Source organism: Erythrolamprus reginae, chromosome Z, assembly GCF_031021105.1.
Source record: "Erythrolamprus reginae isolate rEryReg1 chromosome Z, rEryReg1.hap1, whole genome shotgun sequence".
NCBI lineage: Eukaryota > Metazoa > Chordata > Lepidosauria > Squamata > Dipsadidae > Erythrolamprus > Erythrolamprus reginae.
The window spans coordinates 13,397,444-13,418,362 of record NC_091963.1 but is presented as its reverse complement, the minus strand read 5'-3'; the positions used below and the strand labels follow the sequence as shown (position 1 = coordinate 13,418,362).

Genomic DNA, 20,919 nt, shown 5'->3' with positions numbered 1-20,919 from the left:
AGAATGAAGTCCAATGAAAATAGGCCATTTGTCCCCTTCTTTAATATATAGGATTCTAGCCTTCGGTAAACAGAAGTAGTATGAATACTATAGTATAGGAGGTAGTCCTTGACCTATGACCACAATTGAAACCAACATTTCCGTTGCTAAGCAAGGCAATTGATAAGAGTTGTGCCTCATTTTATAATTTTTTGTGACACAATTGTTAAATGAATTACTGCAGTTGTTAAGTGAATCATGTGGACGTTAATTGAATTTGGCTTCCCCATTGACTTTGCTTGCTGGAAATTAGCTGGAAAGATTAAAAATAGTGATTATATGGCCCCAGAACAGTGCAATTGTCATAAATGCATGCCAGTTGCTAAACACCCGAATTTTGATCACATGACCATGGGGATGCTTCAATAGTTGTAAATGTGAAAAATGGTCAGTCACTTTTTCACTTAAACAAATGGTTGTTAGTTGAGGACCACCTGTACTGAGTTTAAAGAGTTCTTATCTACTTATATCCGAGTCTTCGGAGAGGGGCGGCATACAAATCTAATAAATTATTATTATTATTATTATTATTATTATTATTATTATTATTATTATTATTAATGTGATATTGTCCGGCTATTTTTCCAGGGGAGGAGATTCCTGCACGTTCCTTTTACATGGAATGTAAATTTCACTAAGCTGATACATCAGACTATTAAAAATCAACTCCTGGTTTTTCCTAGGTAAGTTTCTCTTCTACCAAGAAGATGAGTTGGGGTTTTCCCAAATTCAGCCACGTCAAGTCCAACAATCTGTATAATTTGCAAGGTTGCCCATTTTGTTTACCAATTTAAAACACCAATAACTTTGCAATAGTGGCAAATATCTGTAGCTCAGGTTTAGGATGAGGGTGAAGGTTCTTTCTCCGAGCTTGTGGATTGGCTTCCAAATGTTTCATTATCAGGCTAGGTAACATCTTTATTAAAGTTTGTTGCAAAAATCAAAACCAAAAGCACACAGAGATGACTGATTCAGTTGGATTCATAAACTTCTTTATAAACATAGTAACAGATGAATTTACAACGCATTAGCAGAATTCTTCAAGTAGTTACATACAGCAGAGCACTAGCTTCATTTCAGCAGAGTGGAGAGTGCAGAGTGTGGACAGAGTGCAGAATGGACTTAACCATGCCCAACCTTAAGATTAGGTTTCAATTTCGATTCTCTGCACAGATTCAGAAATGTTCGAGCTCCCATTGGCTGACTTAATTGCTATGCCTGTTTATTGGCTATCATTGTTAACTTGGCTCTCCAGTCATGAATGTTTTAACAATCTTCAGCAGAGTTTAGGAGATGTCAATGGCAGTGCAGGGGTGGAATCCAGCAGGCTCTGGCAGGTTCTGCAGAACTGGTAGTGGAAATTTTGATTACTTCAGAGAACTGGCAAATACCACCTCTGGCTGGCTCCAGAGGTGTGGGAATGGAGATTTTGCAATTCTTTCCACCAGGAGTGGGAGGAAATGGAGACTTTGCAGTATCCTTCCCCGTCACACCCACCAAGCTACGCCCAATAAGCCACACCACACCCACCAAGCCATGCCTACAGAACCAGTAGTAAAAATTTTGGATTTCACCACTGTCTGTTTTTCTGGGTGTGTCAAATGAAGATCTTGAATTGGAGCAACACAAAAATAATTGGCCATACTATCACCCAACACACTTATGAGGTCATTGAAGCCTGGCCCTCCACAAGCAATTCCATCAACAGACACATTGACCTACAACCAACCTTGCAAACCCCCTCCGAATCCAAATCAACCATATAGCCAACCAGAGAAGGTACCAACCCACACAAACTCTCCAACACCACCATTTTACTTCCCAATGACCTGGCCTGATGTCTTTATCACAAGACTCACTGAAGACTCACAGCTGATCCATTATAAGACCCTCATTTGACACACCCACACCCACCTTAAAAACAAGAAAACTGACATCCCCTAAACTGCTGCAGATGTGACCTAGCTGGGTAACGAGGCACTGGGAAACGACCCAGAAACTTGGAGAATGAACCTCCATCTTCACGCTAATAACTTGCAAAAAAAATGCTTTGCGTTCCATCTCGCACAGAGATTTTCTATATCTGTTTAGGTACCTAAAATGGTGATTGTATAAAGATGACAGATCCTTCATTACATGCAACTTTATTTAGGAGCCTTGCAAAATTTTTCTAGGGTTTTTCAACCATGATTAATAGGAAGAAGAGCTAAAATTTTAGAAGGGTGTGTTCACAAACACTAGAAAATAAATGTATTATTAGAAAATTCAGTACCTTTCTGGACCGGGACTCATTGCTCACAGTTACTCATGCCCTCATCACCTCGAGGTTCGACTACTGTAATGCTCTCTACATGGGGCTACCTTTGAAAAGTGTTCGGAAACTTCAGATCGTGCAGAATGCAGCTGCGAGAGCAGTCATGGGCTTACCTAGGTATGCCCATGTTTCACCATCACTCCGCAGTCTGCATTGGCTGCCGATCAATTTCCGGTCACAATTCAAAGTGTTGGTTATGACCTTTAAAGCCCTTCATGGCACTGGACCAGAATATCTCCGAGACCGCCTTCTGCCGCACGAATCCCAGCGACCGATTAGGTCCCACAGAGTGGGCCTTCTCCGGGTCCCGTCAACTAAACAATGTCGGTTGGCGGGCCCCAGGGGAAGAGCCTTCTCTGTGGCGGCCCTGACTCTCTGGAACCAACTCCCCCCAGAGATTAGGACTGCCCCTACTCTCCCTGCCTTCCGTAAACTCCTTAAAACCCACCTTTGCCGTCAGGCATGGGGGAACTGAGACACCTCCCCCGGGCATGTTCAATTTATACATGGTATGTTTGTGTGTGTGTTTGTTAGTAAATGGGGTTCCTTTTAAATCTTTTTAAATATTTTAAAGCTATTTGGATTTGTTATGATTTGCCGTATCTTGTTGTGAGCCGCCCCGAGTCTGCGGAGAGGGGCGGCATACAAATCTAAATAATAAGTAAGTAAGTAAGTAAGTAAGTAAGTAAGTAAGTAAGTAAGTAAGTAAGTAAGTAAGTAAGTAAGTAAGTAAGTAAGTAAGTAAGTAAGTAAATAAATAAATAAATAAAATGCAGAGTGAGAGGTTGAACAGATTTGAACAGAACACTTATAGCATTTTTAGTTTTAGAGACCATAGGGAATTATAACAAAACAACAACTGAGGCTTAAGCCAAACTGTTTTATATTCTACCAGATCTCGAAAGTGCTGGACTAGAATTTTAACTTAGGGAGAGAAATTTGAAATGGCCTGGATGCCTTCTCAATCCAAATCAATGTCTTCTGTGTCTTTTGTTTTACTAACCCAGGTCCCTGATGAACCGTGTCGCTGAGGTTTACGTTAGAGCCTGGCAGAATAATTCAGGGGAAATGCTAGAGGTATAAAGTTTCAGAATAATTACAAAATGGATTTAAGAAAAATAAGGAAACAATTATACATGTTTTTACCTCCACGGTTGTGTGATCAAAATTGAGCAAGTGTTTGTGATCGCTGCAGTGCCTAGGGTCATGTGATCACTATTTGCAATCTTCTCAGGGGCTTCCAACAAGCAATTCCAGTACGCGAATTTGCATAATGGCCATGCGATGCCATGAACAACTACAGTGAACCACAGCAAAAAAGTTGTAAAGTTGAGCATGGTTCACTTAATTACCGCCACCACTGTGGCTTAGCGACATAAATTCTCCCAGTTGTAGTTGTTGGTTGAGAACTACCTATCGTGTATGCCTTTATAGCCGGGGTATCAAACCAAAGGCCCAGGGCTCGGCTCCAACCCGTGAGTGCTTAGATCTGGCCCTTGGGGCCACCCTGGAAATATTGGAGGACAGATCCGCGGTGCCTCTGCCAACAAAAATGGAGCTTGTGAGGGCCTCCCGTGGCCGCCTGAGCTCCATATTTTCTGACAGTGGGTTGCAGAAAGCTGTCCCAGCCGAAAATGGACATTCGGAGTCCATTTTTGCTGGCAGAATCCTCGGGCCACTATAGACATCCCCCAACACAAGTGACATCATGCTGGTCACACCCACCTGGGCCATGCCCCCCCCCCGATCAAATACAACTCTGATACGGCCCTTAATGAATTCGAGTTTGATACCATTGCTATCAGGATTCCAAATAGCATCAAAAATTAAATCAGTACGAGGCAAAGTATTCTTCAAAGTTCCAATTTATTAGCAGAACCATATTGGCACATCTGGGAGAAACCCAAATCTGAAGTCCCTCGTGTTTCTCCACCCAGTTAAAAGTTCAAGCCCTTGTCCCTACACCCCCAAGTCCTTGATGACCTTGACTATCTAGAAAAAATTTGTTATGGCTACATATAGACAGCCTCACGCAATTCCCTCTCTCAAATTCCCACAGTAATGTGTAAAGAATGCCCATTAAAATACTATAAAGTGTGGCAGGCCAAAGACCCCAACTAAAATAGCTTTGGCCTGACACCTGTTTTATAGGTATGTCACAGTGGCAAAATGTTCTAATATATTCTTTTTGGGGCTTATTCAGTAAATCATAGTTAAAATAAATTTGGCTTAGTATCATATGAAGTGAAACTTTGCTGGAAATCTAGCCCCCCAAATCGATCTTAAATTCCATCCTGGATATTTTTTTAAAAAAGCTGGATATGAATATTGCAGAACTTTATTTTCTCCGCAAAAGAGCTTTTAGGAAAATTGGCAGCTGTTAGGTTTAAAAGGAGGACTGATGAGAACAAATGATGGCTTGTTCCCAGTGTGGGATGCAGGGGATCCGGAAGGATGGTGATTAAAATGATGGCGCTGACCATGCAATCAAAGTCTCTTATGTACAGTGATTGTAAGTACCTCCAAGGCAGTCTGTTGTAATTTCAAACGGTTGCCAGTCCTAAACTGAGGATTATCTATATGCCAGATAATAGCAAAGAACTTTCAAAGTAGTTCCTTAAAACATTGATAAAAATAGATGAACTTCTGAATTGTAAATAGCTCTATCCTTAGATAACTATTTTGGAATGGTGCTGCTGACACATCTTCAGAGCTCCAAATGTTTCCTTAGCATAGGTATGATGAACTAATTGTGGTTATTATGTCAGTGTTCCAAGTAACACCCCCAATAAAAGAAGACTCAGAGGTTTGAAGTTCCTCAAAATTCCATTTTATTAGGGAGGTCATATTGGCACATCTGGGAAAATCCGAATCTGAAAGCTTCCAGGTTTTCCCCATCCAAAGGAAGTCCAAGACCCTGCACCAGCGCCAACATGTCTACCACATGGGCCAATCAAGGCACCGTTCTAACTGGAGGTGTTTTTCAGGCACACCCCTCCAGCTACAGACCACAAAGAACACCAATTCTGTCCAAATCTTTGTTTACTAAAGACCACTAAACTAGTCGGCAAACAAAAATACATTTTTTATTGAACTCCAGCTGTTAATTCAACTTCATTAACAGCCAGTCCATGAAATAATAAATCAAGTCTGAGCAAACAGTCTTGGAGATATCAATACGCTTACAATGGTTGGCAAAATGCCTAGAGGCACTTTGCAGGAACAATGCCAAGAACAAGAAGATGAGCCGAGCTGATGTTTCAGAAGTTGAGACACAACGGCATGTAAGCAAATATTGTTTCCTGCAAAGTGCTGCCTGCGTCATCATCCCTTAAATAGGCCAGGGCCATAGCGACTTACAAACATAATGGTCAGGTTGCATTACTACCATAATTCAAACACTACCTGTAATTATCTATTGACAGGAAGTATTTATTCATCTAGCATGCTCCCCAAAGTCACTGACTTCAACTTCAGCTTACTTAGGTTTAAGGCTTAAATCTAAGCACTAGATTAATGTGTCAGGCCTTGGACATTGGATCATCAGGCCTGCCACATTTAGTGCTGTAGGAAACTGAGAGTGGGGAGTGTATGGAGCTGGGGAGATCTATATAATCATCATAAGGACGTTCTGCCTGTTGTGATCCACCAGCAGCCTGTGCAGCTGGCACCTGAGTTGGACAGTGAGGAGGCTGGAGAGGACTCGGTGTCATAGGCAGAGATTCAGCCAGGGTCTTCAGAACCTCCAGAAACTTCCATCAGTGATGAGGAAAAAGAGGAGGAGCCTATTCTTGATGCACGGGCACACAGAGCTGCCAAAAGGCAGGAATGGTTCCTCAGGAGGTGGTCTCCTTGGGAGTAGGCTTGGGGCTCATTGGCCACTCCCCTAGCCTATTTAAGGGATGATGGCCAACATATGACTGATCAAATTTTACAACATTTTTGTGGTGGTTATTAAGTGAATTCTGTCATCGTAAAGTGTTCCCTATGAGGCCAGTTTTGCTGAAAACTGTAATAATGCATTTTTTTCAGCAGAAACGTAAAATGTGGTCACATGAATGTGGGGTGCTGGAAATGGCCATTAAATGCAGGTTGGTTGCTGAACACCAACATGTGGTCCTATTGACTTCAACCCTCATAACTTCAGAACCAGGTTATAGATATCACCGGGGAGTCAATTGTAACTTTGAACAGTCTCTAAGTAACCAGTTATAAGTGGAACTGTACCTGTATATCTTTCACATACCCAATTGAAAAGGAATAAATAGACCCAAACTAAACTACTGAAATGAGCTAGATAAAAATTAAAAACGTGGTTGAGCTGTTACAGAGCAGTATTACTTGAAGTACTCTAAAACAATTCAGTAAAAAGGAAATACAGTGGTACCTCTACCTATGAATGCCTCAACCTATCAACTTTTCTAGATAAGAACCAGGTGTTTAAGATTTTTTTGCCTTTTCTCAAGAAACATTTTCCACTTACAAACTCGAGCCTCCGAAAGTGTAAAGGCCTCTCTAGGAATCTCCTGGGAGGAAACAGGGCCTCCACCCTCCCTGTGGTTTCCCCAATTGCACACATTATTTGCTTTTACATTGATTCCTATGGGAAAATTTGCTTCTTCTTACAAACATTTCTACTTAAGAACCTGGTCGCGGAACAAATTAAGTTAGTAAAAAGAGGTACCACTGTACTCAATAAAGAAGGTTTCAACATCTTGGCACAAAGGCAAAATAAAAGTCCTAAAATAGAAGAGAGATGAAATTGTCCCTAGTAAATATGTTTCGCCAGGCAAAAGAGGAACGTCGTGGCTTAAAAAATATAAGGGACGGGTTTAGCCAAAATGTAGCAGCAGCTTTTCATGAGGCTGTTGACAAAAATAGAATTGCCAACATGATTGCCAACATCCGTTGACAGATATGGAACAAGAACAAGAAGAAATGTATTTCAGAAGAGACAAACTCAAGACATACAGGGAGTCCTTGACTTGCGACTGTTAAAGGGTTTTTATTTCTACTTTATTTCTATTAAGGGTTTTCCTTAATGACTATGATGTTCACACTTATAACTATGGCGTTTGCTTAGTGACTGCTGCAAAAAACAGTAAAATGGGGTCGTTCGCATTACTGATCTGTTTTACGACTATTGTGACTTAGGAGGAAGCTCCATTATGGACCTAAAAAATTACCTATAGTTAAATTGATTTTTTTTTTAAAAGGGCACTTCCCCAAAGATTTCTTGACCCAGTGTTAAGGGGCTTTGTAAGGGGCATTGTGGATGCAAATTGGAAATCAGTATAATATGATTCTTTCTTTAAAGTGCTTTTTTCAACTTTTGAACATTAAGCAGGATATGCATTCTTCTTTCAGGTAATTGAATGTAGCTGCATTCAGGATTTCATGCATCATGCAGTTCATCTTCCACGGAAGTCCCCCGTCAACCCTAAAGTGCGAGATGTGAGACGTTCTTTATTTCAAGCGATTCTTACACACACCTTTTGGGATTCCTTCCCAACATCCGTTTTGAAAGGATCTTTGATTTAGAACAGTCTATCATGTAGCAAATGGAAAGGCTCTTGGCTACTAAGACATACCGTGTTTCCCCGAAAGTAAGACTGTGTCTTACTTTCTTTTTACCCCCAAAAGCCCCACTACGTCTTACTTTCGGGGTATGTCTTACATTGGAAAAAAATTGAAAGGGTCGCGTTCCCGAAGGCATCTCCCCAGAGTCCAGAAGGGCAGCCGCGGGACAGGAGCCTCGTGAGCCCTTTTCCAAGTTCAACCTCAGGGCTCCAAGCGGCGTGCACGCGTGGAGCCACAGACGCGTGTCGGGGAAGCGTGTGTCTGGAGGGGAGGAGCCGCTCTACGCAGTTGGGCAGCCCCACCTGCCTGCCGGAAAGGAGGCGGGCGAAGGAGGGCGCAGCTCCGGCCGCTCGCCTCGGAGCTGGTCGGCCTCGCTGGCCGCTTGCAGCCGAGCCTCGGCAGGACTCTGTTGCTGGGACGAGCGCCTTTGCTGCAAGCCGCCGGCCACTTGGCTCACTTCGGATCAGTGCCGTCCTTCGCTTTACCAAGCTGGGGAAGAGGCGGTGGCGCCGCGGCGAGGCAAAGGCGAGGGGCGCGCGGGGAGCTTGGAAGCGACGTCATCGGGCTCCCCCCCCCCGGCAATACCCCCGTGTTTCCCCGAAAGTAAGACATATGTCTTACTTTCGGGGTACGGCTTATATTAGCCGACCCCCCTGAAACCCCCGATACGTCTTACAATCGGGGGTGTCTTACTATCGGGGAAACAGGGTAGTTGTATGAGATTCTCTTGCTGGTTGGCACACCTGTATTTCATTTATATATATATTGCTTGAGAGGAAAAGGAACTATACAGTGTTCCCTCGATTTTCGCAGGGGAGGCGTTCCGAGACTGTCCGCGAAAGTCGAATTTCCGCGGAGTAGAGATGCGGAAGTAAATACACTATTTTTGGCTATGAACAGTATCACAAGCCTTCCCTTAACACTTTAAACCCCTAAATTGCAATTTCCCATTCCCTTAGCAACCATTTAGATCATTACTCATCATGTTTATCTATTAAAGTTTATTAAAAAAAATATTTATTAAAGTCGGATGAAAGTTTGGCGATGACATATGACGTTATCGGGTGGGAAAAACTGTGGTATAGGGAAAAACCCACAAAGTATTTTTTAATTAATATTTTTGAAAAACCGTGGTATAGACTTTTCGCGAAGTTCAAACCCGTGAAAATCGAGGGAACACTATATACCATATATCAGTGATGGCAAACCTATGACACGGGTGCCACAGATGGCACGAGGGGCCATATCTGCTGGCACACGAGCCGTTGCCCTAGCTCAGCTTCAACGTGCATGTATGTGCCAGACAGCTGATTTTTGGCTTGCACAGAGGTTCTGGGAAGGCGTTTTTGGCTTCAAGAGAGCCTCCGGGGGGATGGGGGAGGGCATTTTTACCCTCTCCCCCGGCTCAGGGAAGCCCTTGGAGCCTGGGGCAAGTGAAAAATAAGCCTACTGGGCCCACCAGAAACAGGCCATTTCTGACCTCCAGAGGACCTCCGGAGGGCAGAGGAAACTGTTTTTGCCATCCCCAGGCATTGAATTATGGGCGTGGCCGCCCACGCATGTGTGATAATGTATGCCCACACTCTTGGCACCCGAGGAAAAAAAAGTTTGCCATCACTGCCATATATGTTAGAGATTTATTTTGCTGTAGAACATTGAACATGTTCATATATAGGTATTGTGTGGGTCGTATTTTATAAGGAGCGGGATAAAATCGGCTGGAGCTAATCTCTTAAATCCGTGATGGCAAACCTATGGCACGTGTGCCACAGGTGACACATGGAGCCCTCACTCCAGGCACGTGAGCCATTGACCAGCTAAGCTCCACTGGGCATGTGCCCATGTCTCCCACCAGTCTGCTGATTTTCGAGTCAGAAAGCACATGCGTTTCTCCTCCCTTTCTGCACCCGTGCTTTCCCAGATCTCTGGAGATTCCATCCTAGCATCGTTTGGGCATGCAAGCCTTGCCCTTCCTCCCAGCTCCGTATGAGGAAATGAGGCTTCCCTCTCTCCACCCCTCTCCTAGCTCCTTTGGGGAAAGAAGGCTTCTCCCCCTCCCAGCCTTGCCCTTCCTCCCAGCTCTGTTTGGTGATGGGAGGCTTCCTCCCCACCCCATCCCGGCCGTTTTGGGATGTGAGGCCATGCACAGGTGCAGGAGGCGGGACGTGTGGAAAGGGCATTGCATTAAGGGTGTGGGCACTTGCGCATGTGCGACAGTGCGCGTGCGCACACTTTCGGCACCCAAAGGGAAAAAGGTTCGCCATCACTGCCTTAAATAATTTTGATTTATTTTTTTTATTAGATCATGACCTATTTCCACAGACAATATGAAAGTCACAGAGGATTCAAAGAAGTTGTTTATAGACTTTATCGACCTATTCTTTGGAGAGCTTTGAAGGTAACTTATTTCTCTCAAACTGTCCTGCTTTCGTCCGGATAATTTTCAAAAGCTATAATAAATTTAATTCAAAGTTCTGGTGGTGTACATGTATTTTATCAGGCCCCGAATTCTGAGATTCGTTCAAATGCAGCATTACTTTTTGGTGATGCATTTCCTATTCTGGACCCCAGTTTTCACGAAGAGGAAAAGGAGATAGAAATCCAGAAGCAGTTTGATGTACTTTACGTAAGTACTTTTAAAATTCTTCCTATGAAGATCAGTTTTATTTTATTTTTTTGTGTTTCTCATTATCTGGATAGTTCCTATCCTCTCCCCTCCCCCCCTCCCCTTTCCTTCATTGGATTTTCTTATTCTGCATGCTTCAAAAAAAAAGTGGTGATGTACAGGTGACATACATGAACAATGCTATATTTTTTAGCAAGGGGACTATATCCAAGACTTATCAGACAAATACTGAATACTGTTTCATTAAAATAGAAGATTGACGGTAGAAAAAGACCATCAGTCTGCCCTTATACTATTTCCTGTATTTTATCTTAGGATGGATGTGGGTTTATCCCAGGCATGTTTAAATTCATTTACTGTGGATTGATCTACCACGTCTGCTGGAAGTTTGATCCAAACATCTACTACTCTTTCAGTAAAATAATATTTTCTCACGTTGTTTCTGACCTTTCCCCCAACTAACTTCAGATTGTAGCCCCCTTGTTCTTGTGTTCACTTTCCTATTAAAAACACTTCCTTCCTGAATCTTATTTAACCCTCCGAGTCTTCGGGGAAGGGCGGCATACAAATCTAATAAAATAATAACAACAACAATAATATTAATAATATTTAAATGTTTCGATCATGTCCCCCCATTCCCTTCTGTCCTCCAGACTATACAGATTGAGTTCATTAAGTCTTTCCTGAAAAGTTTTATGCTTAACAACTTCCACCATTTTTGTAGCCCGTCTTTGGACCCGTTCAATTTTATCAATACCTTTTTGTAGGTGAAGTCTCCAGAACTGAACACTGTATTCCAAACGTGGTTTCACCAGCGCTCTATGCAGCAGGATCACAATCTCCCTCTTCCTGCTTGTTATACCTCTAGCTATGCAGCCAAGCATTCTTTATGAAGTAGCTTTAACTTCTTGATTCAAAATCTAAGTTTCTAATGAGCATCTTACTAACAAATAAAGTACAGATTATGAAATATTTTGAAGATACAGTAAGTTACTGAATAACAGAATAACAAAAGTTGGGAGGGACCTTGCAGGTCCTCTAGTCCAATCCCTGTTCTGGCAGGAAACCCTGTACTATTTGAGACAAATGGTTGTCCAATCTCTTCCTAAAAACTTCCAATGTTTATTGGTTCTGATGTATAAGTACAGTAATACCTCTAGATACGAGCTGCTCCCCATGCGAGTATTCCAAGTTACGAGCCACGAGGGGAGAGAAATTTCTGTTCCAAACCCGAGCTCAAATTCGGGATACGAGCCGAGCGTCCACTAGGTGGCGCAAGAATCCTTGCTTCTGGTTATCTTGGAGGGGAAAACAAAGTCTAAAGCTATTTGTTCCAGATACGAGTTGTTCGACATACAAGTTCCCTTCTGGAACGAATTAAACTCGTATCTAGAGGTACAGTGGTACCTCAAGATACGAACCCCTCGTCTTACGAACAACTCATGATACGAACCCGGGGTTCAGAAAAATTTTGCCTCTTCTTACGAACTTTTTTCGAGTTACGAACCGGCGTTCGGAGACTGCTAGGAAGCCGCGCGGCTGTTTTAAAAGGTGACAGCCGAGCGGCGGGGCTTCCCAGAAGCCTCCCGAACGCCGGTTCGTAACTCGAACAAAGTTCGTAAGAAGAGGCAAAATTTTTCTGAAACCCGGGTTCGGTTCGGGAGGTTGCTGGGAAGCCCCCCAGCCCGGCTGTCACCTTTTAAAACAGCCGTGCCGCTTCCCAGCTGTCTCCCGAAGCCGAACGCGGAAGTTCGGCTTTGGCGTTCGGCTTCAGGAGACAGCTGGGAAGCGGCGCGGCTGGAAAGCCCCCCAGGCCGGCTGTCACCTTTTAAAACAGCCGCGCGGCTTCCCAGCAGTCGCCAAAAGCCGTTTTTTTGCGGGGGTTTTTTGGTTGCACGGATTAATTGACTTTACATTGTTTCCTATGGGAAACAATGTTTCGTGTTACGAACCTTTCGTCATACGAACCTCCTCCTTGCACCAATTAAGTTCGTATCATGAGGTATTACTGTACTACTGTATATTTCATACTAATGGAACTCAAATATTCTATAAATATGGTAGGCTACAAAACTTTAATACAGTATGTCTAAAAATGTTGGAGAACAGCCAGAATTATAAGCACTTTCCTTCTCTTCCATGTAGCCTCTAGCAGTTCCTCAAATCTACTTCAGTGAGTAATCCCTGAATTTTCCAGATCAGATTTGTAGAATGCAGAAAGGGAAGCTTAATTCCCACCCCCTCCACTGCTAATTGTTTCTTCTGCTAATGTTTATAGTTTCCAGCATTTTGTTGACACAAAACCGAGTAATTTAAATGCAAAATAGAGTCAATATCATAGTATTGTTGCTGTTTCCTTGAATTGTGTTTACAGGCTCTCTTAGAAGATCCTGAACCCAGAGTCCGCTCAACAGGAATACTTGCAGTTAGTAAAGTAACATTTAAATATTGGGATATGATTCCGACAGACGTGGTTGCTGATTTGCTGAGAATTTTGATTGAAGAACTTGCTTTTGACACAAGTTCAGATGATGTCCGATGTTCGGTTTTTACAGTAAGTGAGTAAATAAAGCATCTTTTGTTCAGCCGTTATCATCCCAAGGAAAATTATTTCATGTGAGATAATTGCAAATTTTCACTTAATGCACTTAGGCTTTAGATTGCATTACATCTAAGTCCTCAATTTATAGCCACAATTGGCCATTTCCATTGCTGAGCAAGGCAGTTACTAAATCGAGTTGCACTTGATTTTATGACCTTTTTGCCATGGTTTGTTAAGTTAAGACTGCAGTTATTAAATCAACCATGCAGTTGTTAAGTGATTTGTACTTCCCCAAATGACTTTTCATTGGAAGCTGGCTAGGAAGGTTACAAATGGCAGTCACATAACCCAGGACATTGCAGCTGCCATAAATACATGTTAGTTGTAGGGTATCATGCAAACTTGCAAAACAGGAAAATCAGGGAATTATCAGGGAAATTGGCTGTTCGGGAAATAACGGAACTATCGGGGAATTCGTGAAAAAAATGGAACTATCGGGGAATTCGTGAAAAACACGGAATAAATCAGGGGGGAAAAAACCAAACTATTAAAATGTTTAAAAGTCAGGAGAAAATCATGAAAAAAACCAAAAAAACCCCTGATCACGCTGCCTGGCAGAGTCAAGCAAAAATGAGCATAACTGTGTCAAGCAATAACTTGCTTCCTCAGCTACCAATATTTCTCCGCGGCTGAGCCGTTTGGTATGACGTCATCTATGACCGTGCCTTAACTAGATCTCAAGTTACAGGGAAATGTCAGGGAAATATCAGGGAATTTCAAAATACTTTCCCCCTTGATACCCTGTAGTTGCCAAGTGCCTCAATTAGGATCATATGATCTTGGGAATCCTGCAGAGGTCGTAAAGGCGAGGACTAGTTGTAAGTCTCTTTTCCTAGTGCTATTGTAATTTTGAACAGTCATTAGTAATTTCTGGTTACCATCAAGTAACGTTTCATGCTAACATCGCAAGCTGTGTCTTGCACAGCACCCAATTCTGGTTTGTTGCCATAGGTGCAAAATGCTGTATTACCTAAGTCAAGCTCAACGCCTGTGGACCAGATCCGGCTCATGAGGTGCTTAAATCTGGTTCGTGGGGCTGGCCTGGCAGCCGAGACAGGGTGCAAGGGGGGAGTGTGCATTTTCAGCCTGGACGGCCTCCAGGAACACTCTGGCAGCCAAAATGTTTTGGCTTCAGGAGGCCAACCCATATCTCCCTTCCTTCCTCTCCCAAGCTGGCCAGCCATTGGAGGTAAACAACAATGCTGATCTGCCTCAATCTATTTTGACAGCCTTGATCTAAATGCAGAGCATAGCAGCAGGTTGATTTTCAGTGTTCTTATTACTGATTTATTATTCTTTTTTTTTTTAGCATATATTTTATTACCCAACTGGACAGTCTTTGTTTAGGAAAGTGATCGTCAAAGCTGATGCTCTTGAGTGTCAAGTGTAGTTAAGCTTCAACTGGCTAAGAAGAATCTATAATGCCCTATACTTCCTGTTTATTTATTTTATTTATTTATTGGATTTTTATTACAGCATTTCAATAAAAAATACAATACAATATAAAACATATATATATATATATATATATATATATATAATATATATAAAACACTTCTAAACCAATTCATAGAAATAATTAATTTAAAAATTATCTTAAAAAGATAAACATTTAAAAATCAAACATTCACATGTATGCTATCATATCCTACACATTCATTGGGTCGAGGCTGGAGTCTAGTGGCCCCAAGCCTGATGGCATAAATGCGTTTTCAGATTCTTATGAAAGGCAAAGAGGGTGGGGGCAGCGCAAATCTCTGGGGGGGAGTTGATTCCAGAGGGTGGGGGCCCCTACAGAGAAGGCTCTTCCCCTTGCTCCCACCAAACAACATTATCTAATTGACGGGACCTGGAGAAGGCCAACTCTGTGGGACCTAACCAGCCGCAGGGATTCGTGGGGCAGAAGGCGGTCCCGCAGATAATCTGGTCCTATGCCATGTAAGGCTTTATAGGTCATAACCAACACTTTGAATTGGGTCTGGAAACCAATTGGCATCCAGTGCAGTCTGCAGAGTATTGGAGAAACATGAGCATACCTTGGTCCCCCCATGCCAGCTGGCGCGGCTGCATTCTGCACAATTTGTAGTTTCCGAACACTTGAGAGGTAGCCCCACGTAGAGAGCATTGCAGTGGTCGAATCTCGAGATGATAAGGGCATGAGTGACTGTGAGCAGAGACTCCCTGTCCAAATAGCGCCGCAACTGGTTCATCAGGTGAACCTGGGCAAACGCCCCCTTTGCCACAGCCAAGAGATGATGGTCTAAAAGTCAGCTGTGGATCAAGGAGGATGCCCAAGTTGCAGACCCTCTCTGAGGGGGTCAAAAGCTCCCCCCCCTCCGTTCAGGGTGATGGACGGACAGATGGAAGTGTCCTTGGGAGGCAAAACCCACAGCCACTCCGTCTTGTCGGGATTGAGCTTGAGCCTGTTGGCACCCATCCAGACCCTAACAGCCTCCAGACACCGGCACATCCCTTCCACTGCTTCACTGATTGGTCACGGGGTGGAGATGCATAACTGAGTGTCATCAGCATACTGAGGACAGCTTACCCCGTGCCCACGGATGATCTTGCCCATGTTGACTATTGGAACATCATTTCCTTTTTTAGAAAAAGAAAAAATTTCAAAGTAAGGCCAAAGGAAGCCCATCGCAAATCACGGGAGTCAAACCTGTGGCCTCATGTTGCTGACATGTGATGTTTTGCAACATTTCCCCCATTTGTGGAGCTGAGCTGGGCTGGGCTTAGCCTGTATGTGACGCATCTGGCCCACAGGCCACCAGTTTGACCCCCTTATAATAAGTCGTAAGCATGCTGCAGTGTTGTTGAGCTGTGAAAAAGTGCTATATTTTATTAGAATTTTAATATCTAAGCAACTTTGTTTCAAGAACTCTGGATTAATGGGCGCCTTAACCCGAAATAAAACATCAGCTGGACAGAGAACCATCTAAAATCATTGGTGCCTTCAACTGTATATCTGATACTTTTATTCTGCTTTAGCAGTACATTCTCTGAAATAATATTAATACAAAATTTTTATCATCACCCCATATGCTACTTCGCATTTAAGTGACATGCTTAATAATAATGGATTGTCTTGTTCTTTTTCATTCCCAACTTCTAGGGAATTTCTTCTTCTTCTTCTTCTTCTTCTTCTTCTTCTTCTTCTTCTTCTTCTTCTTCTTCTTCTTCTTCTTCTTCTTCTTCTTTCCTTTTAGCTTCAAGGGTTTGGCAGGTAGAATAGATTCAATGCAAGTAGCCCTGTTTTCTTGTGATAAACTTATTGATATTTTTCTGTTTCTCTTCCAGTGCTTGCCTATAATTTTGGACAATGTATCGAGCCACCCATTACTGGAATACCTTCTGCCAAGCGTGAAATACAGTCTCCATGACAACTCAGAGAAAGTTAGGGTGGTTTTCGTTGATATGTTACTGAAAATTAAGGCTGTGAAGGCTGCAAAGGTGGGATCAATTAGTTTGATAGACTGCAGACAGACGGCATAAAAAAACTAGGCAACTTATTCTGAAGTGTGTGCATTCATCAATATTTTAAAAGGAAAATAGCCCAAATAATTCATTAACATTTCACCCCAAACGATTTGCAATTGTTACATTTTTAAATTAATCAATAAGAACTCATGATATTCTTTCTTCCCTGTAGTTTTGCTAGCAGCTTTGTTTATGGCAAGCCCACTAGTAAAGTAACAGCTAAACGGTAGCATTGGATTATATTCTCATGAATTATTTTTTGAAATCATGTGCTCTTTCTTTGCAAGGGATTCAATATTTTTTTTTCAGCTGCAAAATAGCATCCCGCCAAAGGGATGGAATGAGTTTGAGATGTCACTGAATAACCTGAGATACCAGAAAATAAGTCAGGGTTGTATTGTTGATTTATTCTCTACATCAACAAACCAGTTCAGTGAAGATCAGATCAGTAAAATATTCTGTCTAACAGAAGTCTCTATGGTCCAGACCTCATCGCTCAAAGATGTGCAATTATTCTAATACAGCTGTACAGTATTTAATTCTGAACAATGAATAACTTTTGGAGTTGGAATGCAGAGTCCGAAGTGTCCCTTGCTTAAATATAAACTATCCTGGTGGAGGCAACATCCAAAAATTCTGAATGTGACAGAACAAATGATTTTGTTGTTGTTGTTAGTGGCAAAGTTGTGTCTGACCAATCTGTTTCTCCAGGCTTCCTGTCTTCTACCATCCCTTGTGGTCCATTTAAGCTCACGGCGACTGTTTCAGTGACTCCATTCAGCCACTTCATTCTCTGTCGTCCCGTTCTTCTTTTACCTTCAATTGTTCCCAGCATTGGGCTCTTCTCCAGCGAGTCCTTCCTTCTCATTAGGTGGCCAAAGTATTTGAGTTTCATCTCCAGGATCTGGCCTTCTAAAGAGCACTCAGGATTGATCTCCTGTAGGACAGACTGGTTTGATCATCTTGCAGTACAAGGGACTCGACGGAGTTTTCTCCAGCACCATAGTTCAAAGGCCTCAATTCTCTGGTGATCAGCCTTCCTTATGGTCTACCTATCACCGTTGTACATTGCAACTGGGAAAACAATAGCCTTGACTATGCACACCTTTTGTTGACAGGTTGATCTCTCTGCTTTTTAGTATGCTGTCCAGATTTGCCATAGCTTTCCTCCCTGGGAGCAAGCATCTTTTAATTTCTTGGCTGCAATCCCCATTTGCGATGATCTTGGAGCCCAGGAAAATTATATCTGTCAGCACTACTTCCATTTCTTCCCCATATATTTGCCATGAATTGAGATGACTGGGTGCCATGATCAACAAACAAATGATTAGTCGTTCTTATTTTAATCCATGGTTGGAAAATATAACGTTCTTCTATTTAATACAGGTAGTCCCCAATTAGAAACATAGAAACATAGAAGACTGACGGCAGAAAAAGACCTCATGGTCCATCTAGTCTGCCCTTATACTATTTCCTATATTTTATCTTACAGTGGATATATGTTTATCCCAGGCATGTTTAAATTCAGTTACTGTGGATTTACCAACCACGTCTGCTACTCTTTCAGTGAAATAATATTTTCTCACGTTGCTTTTGATCTTTCCCCCAACTAACTTCAGATTGTGTCCCCTTGTTCTTGTGTTCACTTTCCTATTAACACTTCCCTCCTGAACCTTATTTAACCCTTTAACATATTTAAATGTTTCAATCATGTCCCCCCTTTTCCTTCTGTCCTCCAGACTATACAGATTGAGTTCATTAAGTCTTTCCTGATACGTTTTATGCTTAAGACCTTCCACCATTCTTGTAGCCCGTCTTTGGACCCGTTCAATTTTGTCAAATATCTTTTTGTAGGTGAGGTCTCCAGAACTGAACACAATATTCCAAATGTGGTCTCACCAGCGCTCTATATAAGGGGATCACAATCTCCCTCTTCCTACATGTTATACCTTTAGCTATGCAGCCAAGCATCCTACTTGCTTTTCCTACTGCCCGACCACACTGCTCACCCATTTTGAGACTGTCAGAAATCACTACCCCTAATTACAGGTAGTATTTGACTTACAATTGTTCATTTAGTTGCAGTGGAAGTGAAAAAAGCACAGCTGGTCCTCACATGACATCACAACATCCCCATGGTCACATGATCAAAATTTGGATTCTTAGTATGTATTTACAACAGTTGCAGTGTTCCAGGGTAATTTGATTGCCATTTGTGACTTTTGTACCCATGGTTTCCGATAAGCAAGATCAATGGAAGAAAGCTGGATTTGTTCAACAACCATGTGATTTATTTAATCCAAAGTATTAATAATTATATTAATTTATTAATATAATAAAACCAGACACAACAATCATCTTACTTATCTATTGAAGTTTTGGTTCTAACTGTCCTAAGTTGAGAACTATCTGCATACAGTATCAGCTCTATGTTGGACATTGATACTGCTCTGATGTTCTATCTGCAGGTGGCTAATAAAAAAATCAATGAGTACAATGCAGATACAGGCAGATAAACTGTTTTGATTCCTGAGCAGTAAAAGACAAATTGATGTTGCAAAATGTAGGCTGCTTTTCTTTTCTTTTTTTTTAATAAACTTTATTGGTTTTCTTAAGATTGACAAACATACAAACACACATTTAACATAAAATTGGGGTTGCAGATACCCCGCTTGTTCAAGAAGTTAAATTGCATTACAGAAAAAAGAATACATTATTAATATGTTAAGTCAACCTATTACTTTAACTGAAAAGAAGAAATTTTATATGACCTTATTATGAAAAACAAAACAAAGCATAAAGTTCATATCTAAGCAAAGTACAAACACAAAAATTAAATCCTAACCATACTACTAATATGCATTTTTAATTCTTCTTTTTGTCTATCCATGTATACACTTTATTCCAAATCACATAAAATTCAGATTCTTCTTGGTTATTTAACCGTCTTGTCATCATATCCATTTCAGCGCAGTCTAATATTTTCTTAATAACCTCCTCCTCTTTGGGAATATCTTCCCCCTTCCAATGGAGGCTGCTTTTCAAGGGAGAGGTTTATAAAAAAAATGACAGAAGAAACAACTTATGAACTTGTGTAAGAATGCAGGATCTCATAATTATTCAGCAGGAAGTTCATCTGAAGGTACAGTGATACCTCGTCTTACAAACGCCTCGTCATACAAACTTTTCAAGATACAAACCCGGGGTTTAAGATTTTTTTGCCTCTTCTTACAAACTATTTTCACCTTACAAACCCACCGCCGCCGCTGGGATGACCCGCCTCCAGACTTCTATTGCCATCGAAGCACCCATTTTTGCGCTGCTGGGATTCCCCTGAGGCTCCCCTTCATGGGAAACCCCACCTCTGGACTTCCGTGTTTTTGTGATGCTGCAGGGGAATCCCAGCAGGGAAATCCCAGCAGTGCAAAAATGGGTGCTTCGCTGGTAACGGAAGTCTGGAGGTGGGGTTTCCCAGCGAGGGGAGCCTCAGTGAAATTGCAGCATTGCAAAAACACAGAGGTCCGGAGGTGGGGTTTCGAGGACTTCAGTGTTTTTGCGATGCTGCGATTTCACTGATGCTCCCTTCGCTGGGAAACCCCACCTCTGGACATCCGTTGCCAGCGAAGTGCTCATTTTTGTGATGTTGGAATTCCCCTGCTGGGACTCCCCTGCAGCATCGCAAAAACACAGAAGTCCAGAGGTGGGGTTTCCCATGGAGGGGAGCCTCAGGGGAATCCCAGCAGCGCAAAAACGTACTTCGGCTGGCAAAAGGGGTGAATTTTGGGCTTGCACGCATTAATCGCTATTCCATTGATTCCTATGGGAAACATTCTTTCGTCTTACAAACTTTTCACCTTAAGAACCTCCTCCCAGAACCAATTAAGTTTGTAAGACAAGGTATCACTGTATTTTGACTATTTAATCTAATCACAATAACTTTGTTTCTCTTTCATTCCCATCCTCCATTCAGTTTTGGGAAATTTGCCCTGTGGATCACCTCCTAGCTCGCCTTGCGATTGATTCACGCCCAGTGTCCCGGCGACTAGTACATCTTCTGTTCGACTCTTTTTGGCCCATCAGTCAACCAGAAAAATGGTGTGAACGCTGTGTAGCGCTCATCCAAATGAATGCATCTGCAGCTAGAGTATTCTACCACTATGCTGACGAGTACGCCAGTTCCAACAATATAGGTAATTATGTAGAAAGCAACCTTTGATATGTTGACCTGGGATATGGAACAATTGGTGTGTTACAGGTAATTCTTGACTTGGG

General features: G+C 42.2%; 1 protein-coding gene across 3 annotated transcripts in view; it reads left to right on the top strand.

Annotated features, from left to right (window-relative positions):
- NCAPG2 (non-SMC condensin II complex subunit G2) overlaps positions 1-20,919 on the top strand; it is an 80,767-nt gene that overhangs the window by 19,782 nt on the left and 40,066 nt on the right. For all 3 annotated transcript variants that reach the window (XM_070729470.1, XM_070729471.1, XM_070729469.1), the window contains 8 exons: positions 628-722; positions 3,361-3,430; positions 7,721-7,807; positions 10,236-10,331; positions 10,434-10,559; positions 12,934-13,113; positions 16,468-16,620; positions 20,618-20,837. In XM_070729470.1, coding sequence (XP_070585571.1) covers positions 628-722; positions 3,361-3,430; positions 7,721-7,807; positions 10,236-10,331; positions 10,434-10,559; positions 12,934-13,113; positions 16,468-16,620; positions 20,618-20,837 — 1,027 coding nt within the window. The remainder of the gene's footprint in view (positions 1-627; positions 723-3,360; positions 3,431-7,720; positions 7,808-10,235; positions 10,332-10,433; positions 10,560-12,933; positions 13,114-16,467; positions 16,621-20,617; positions 20,838-20,919) is intronic.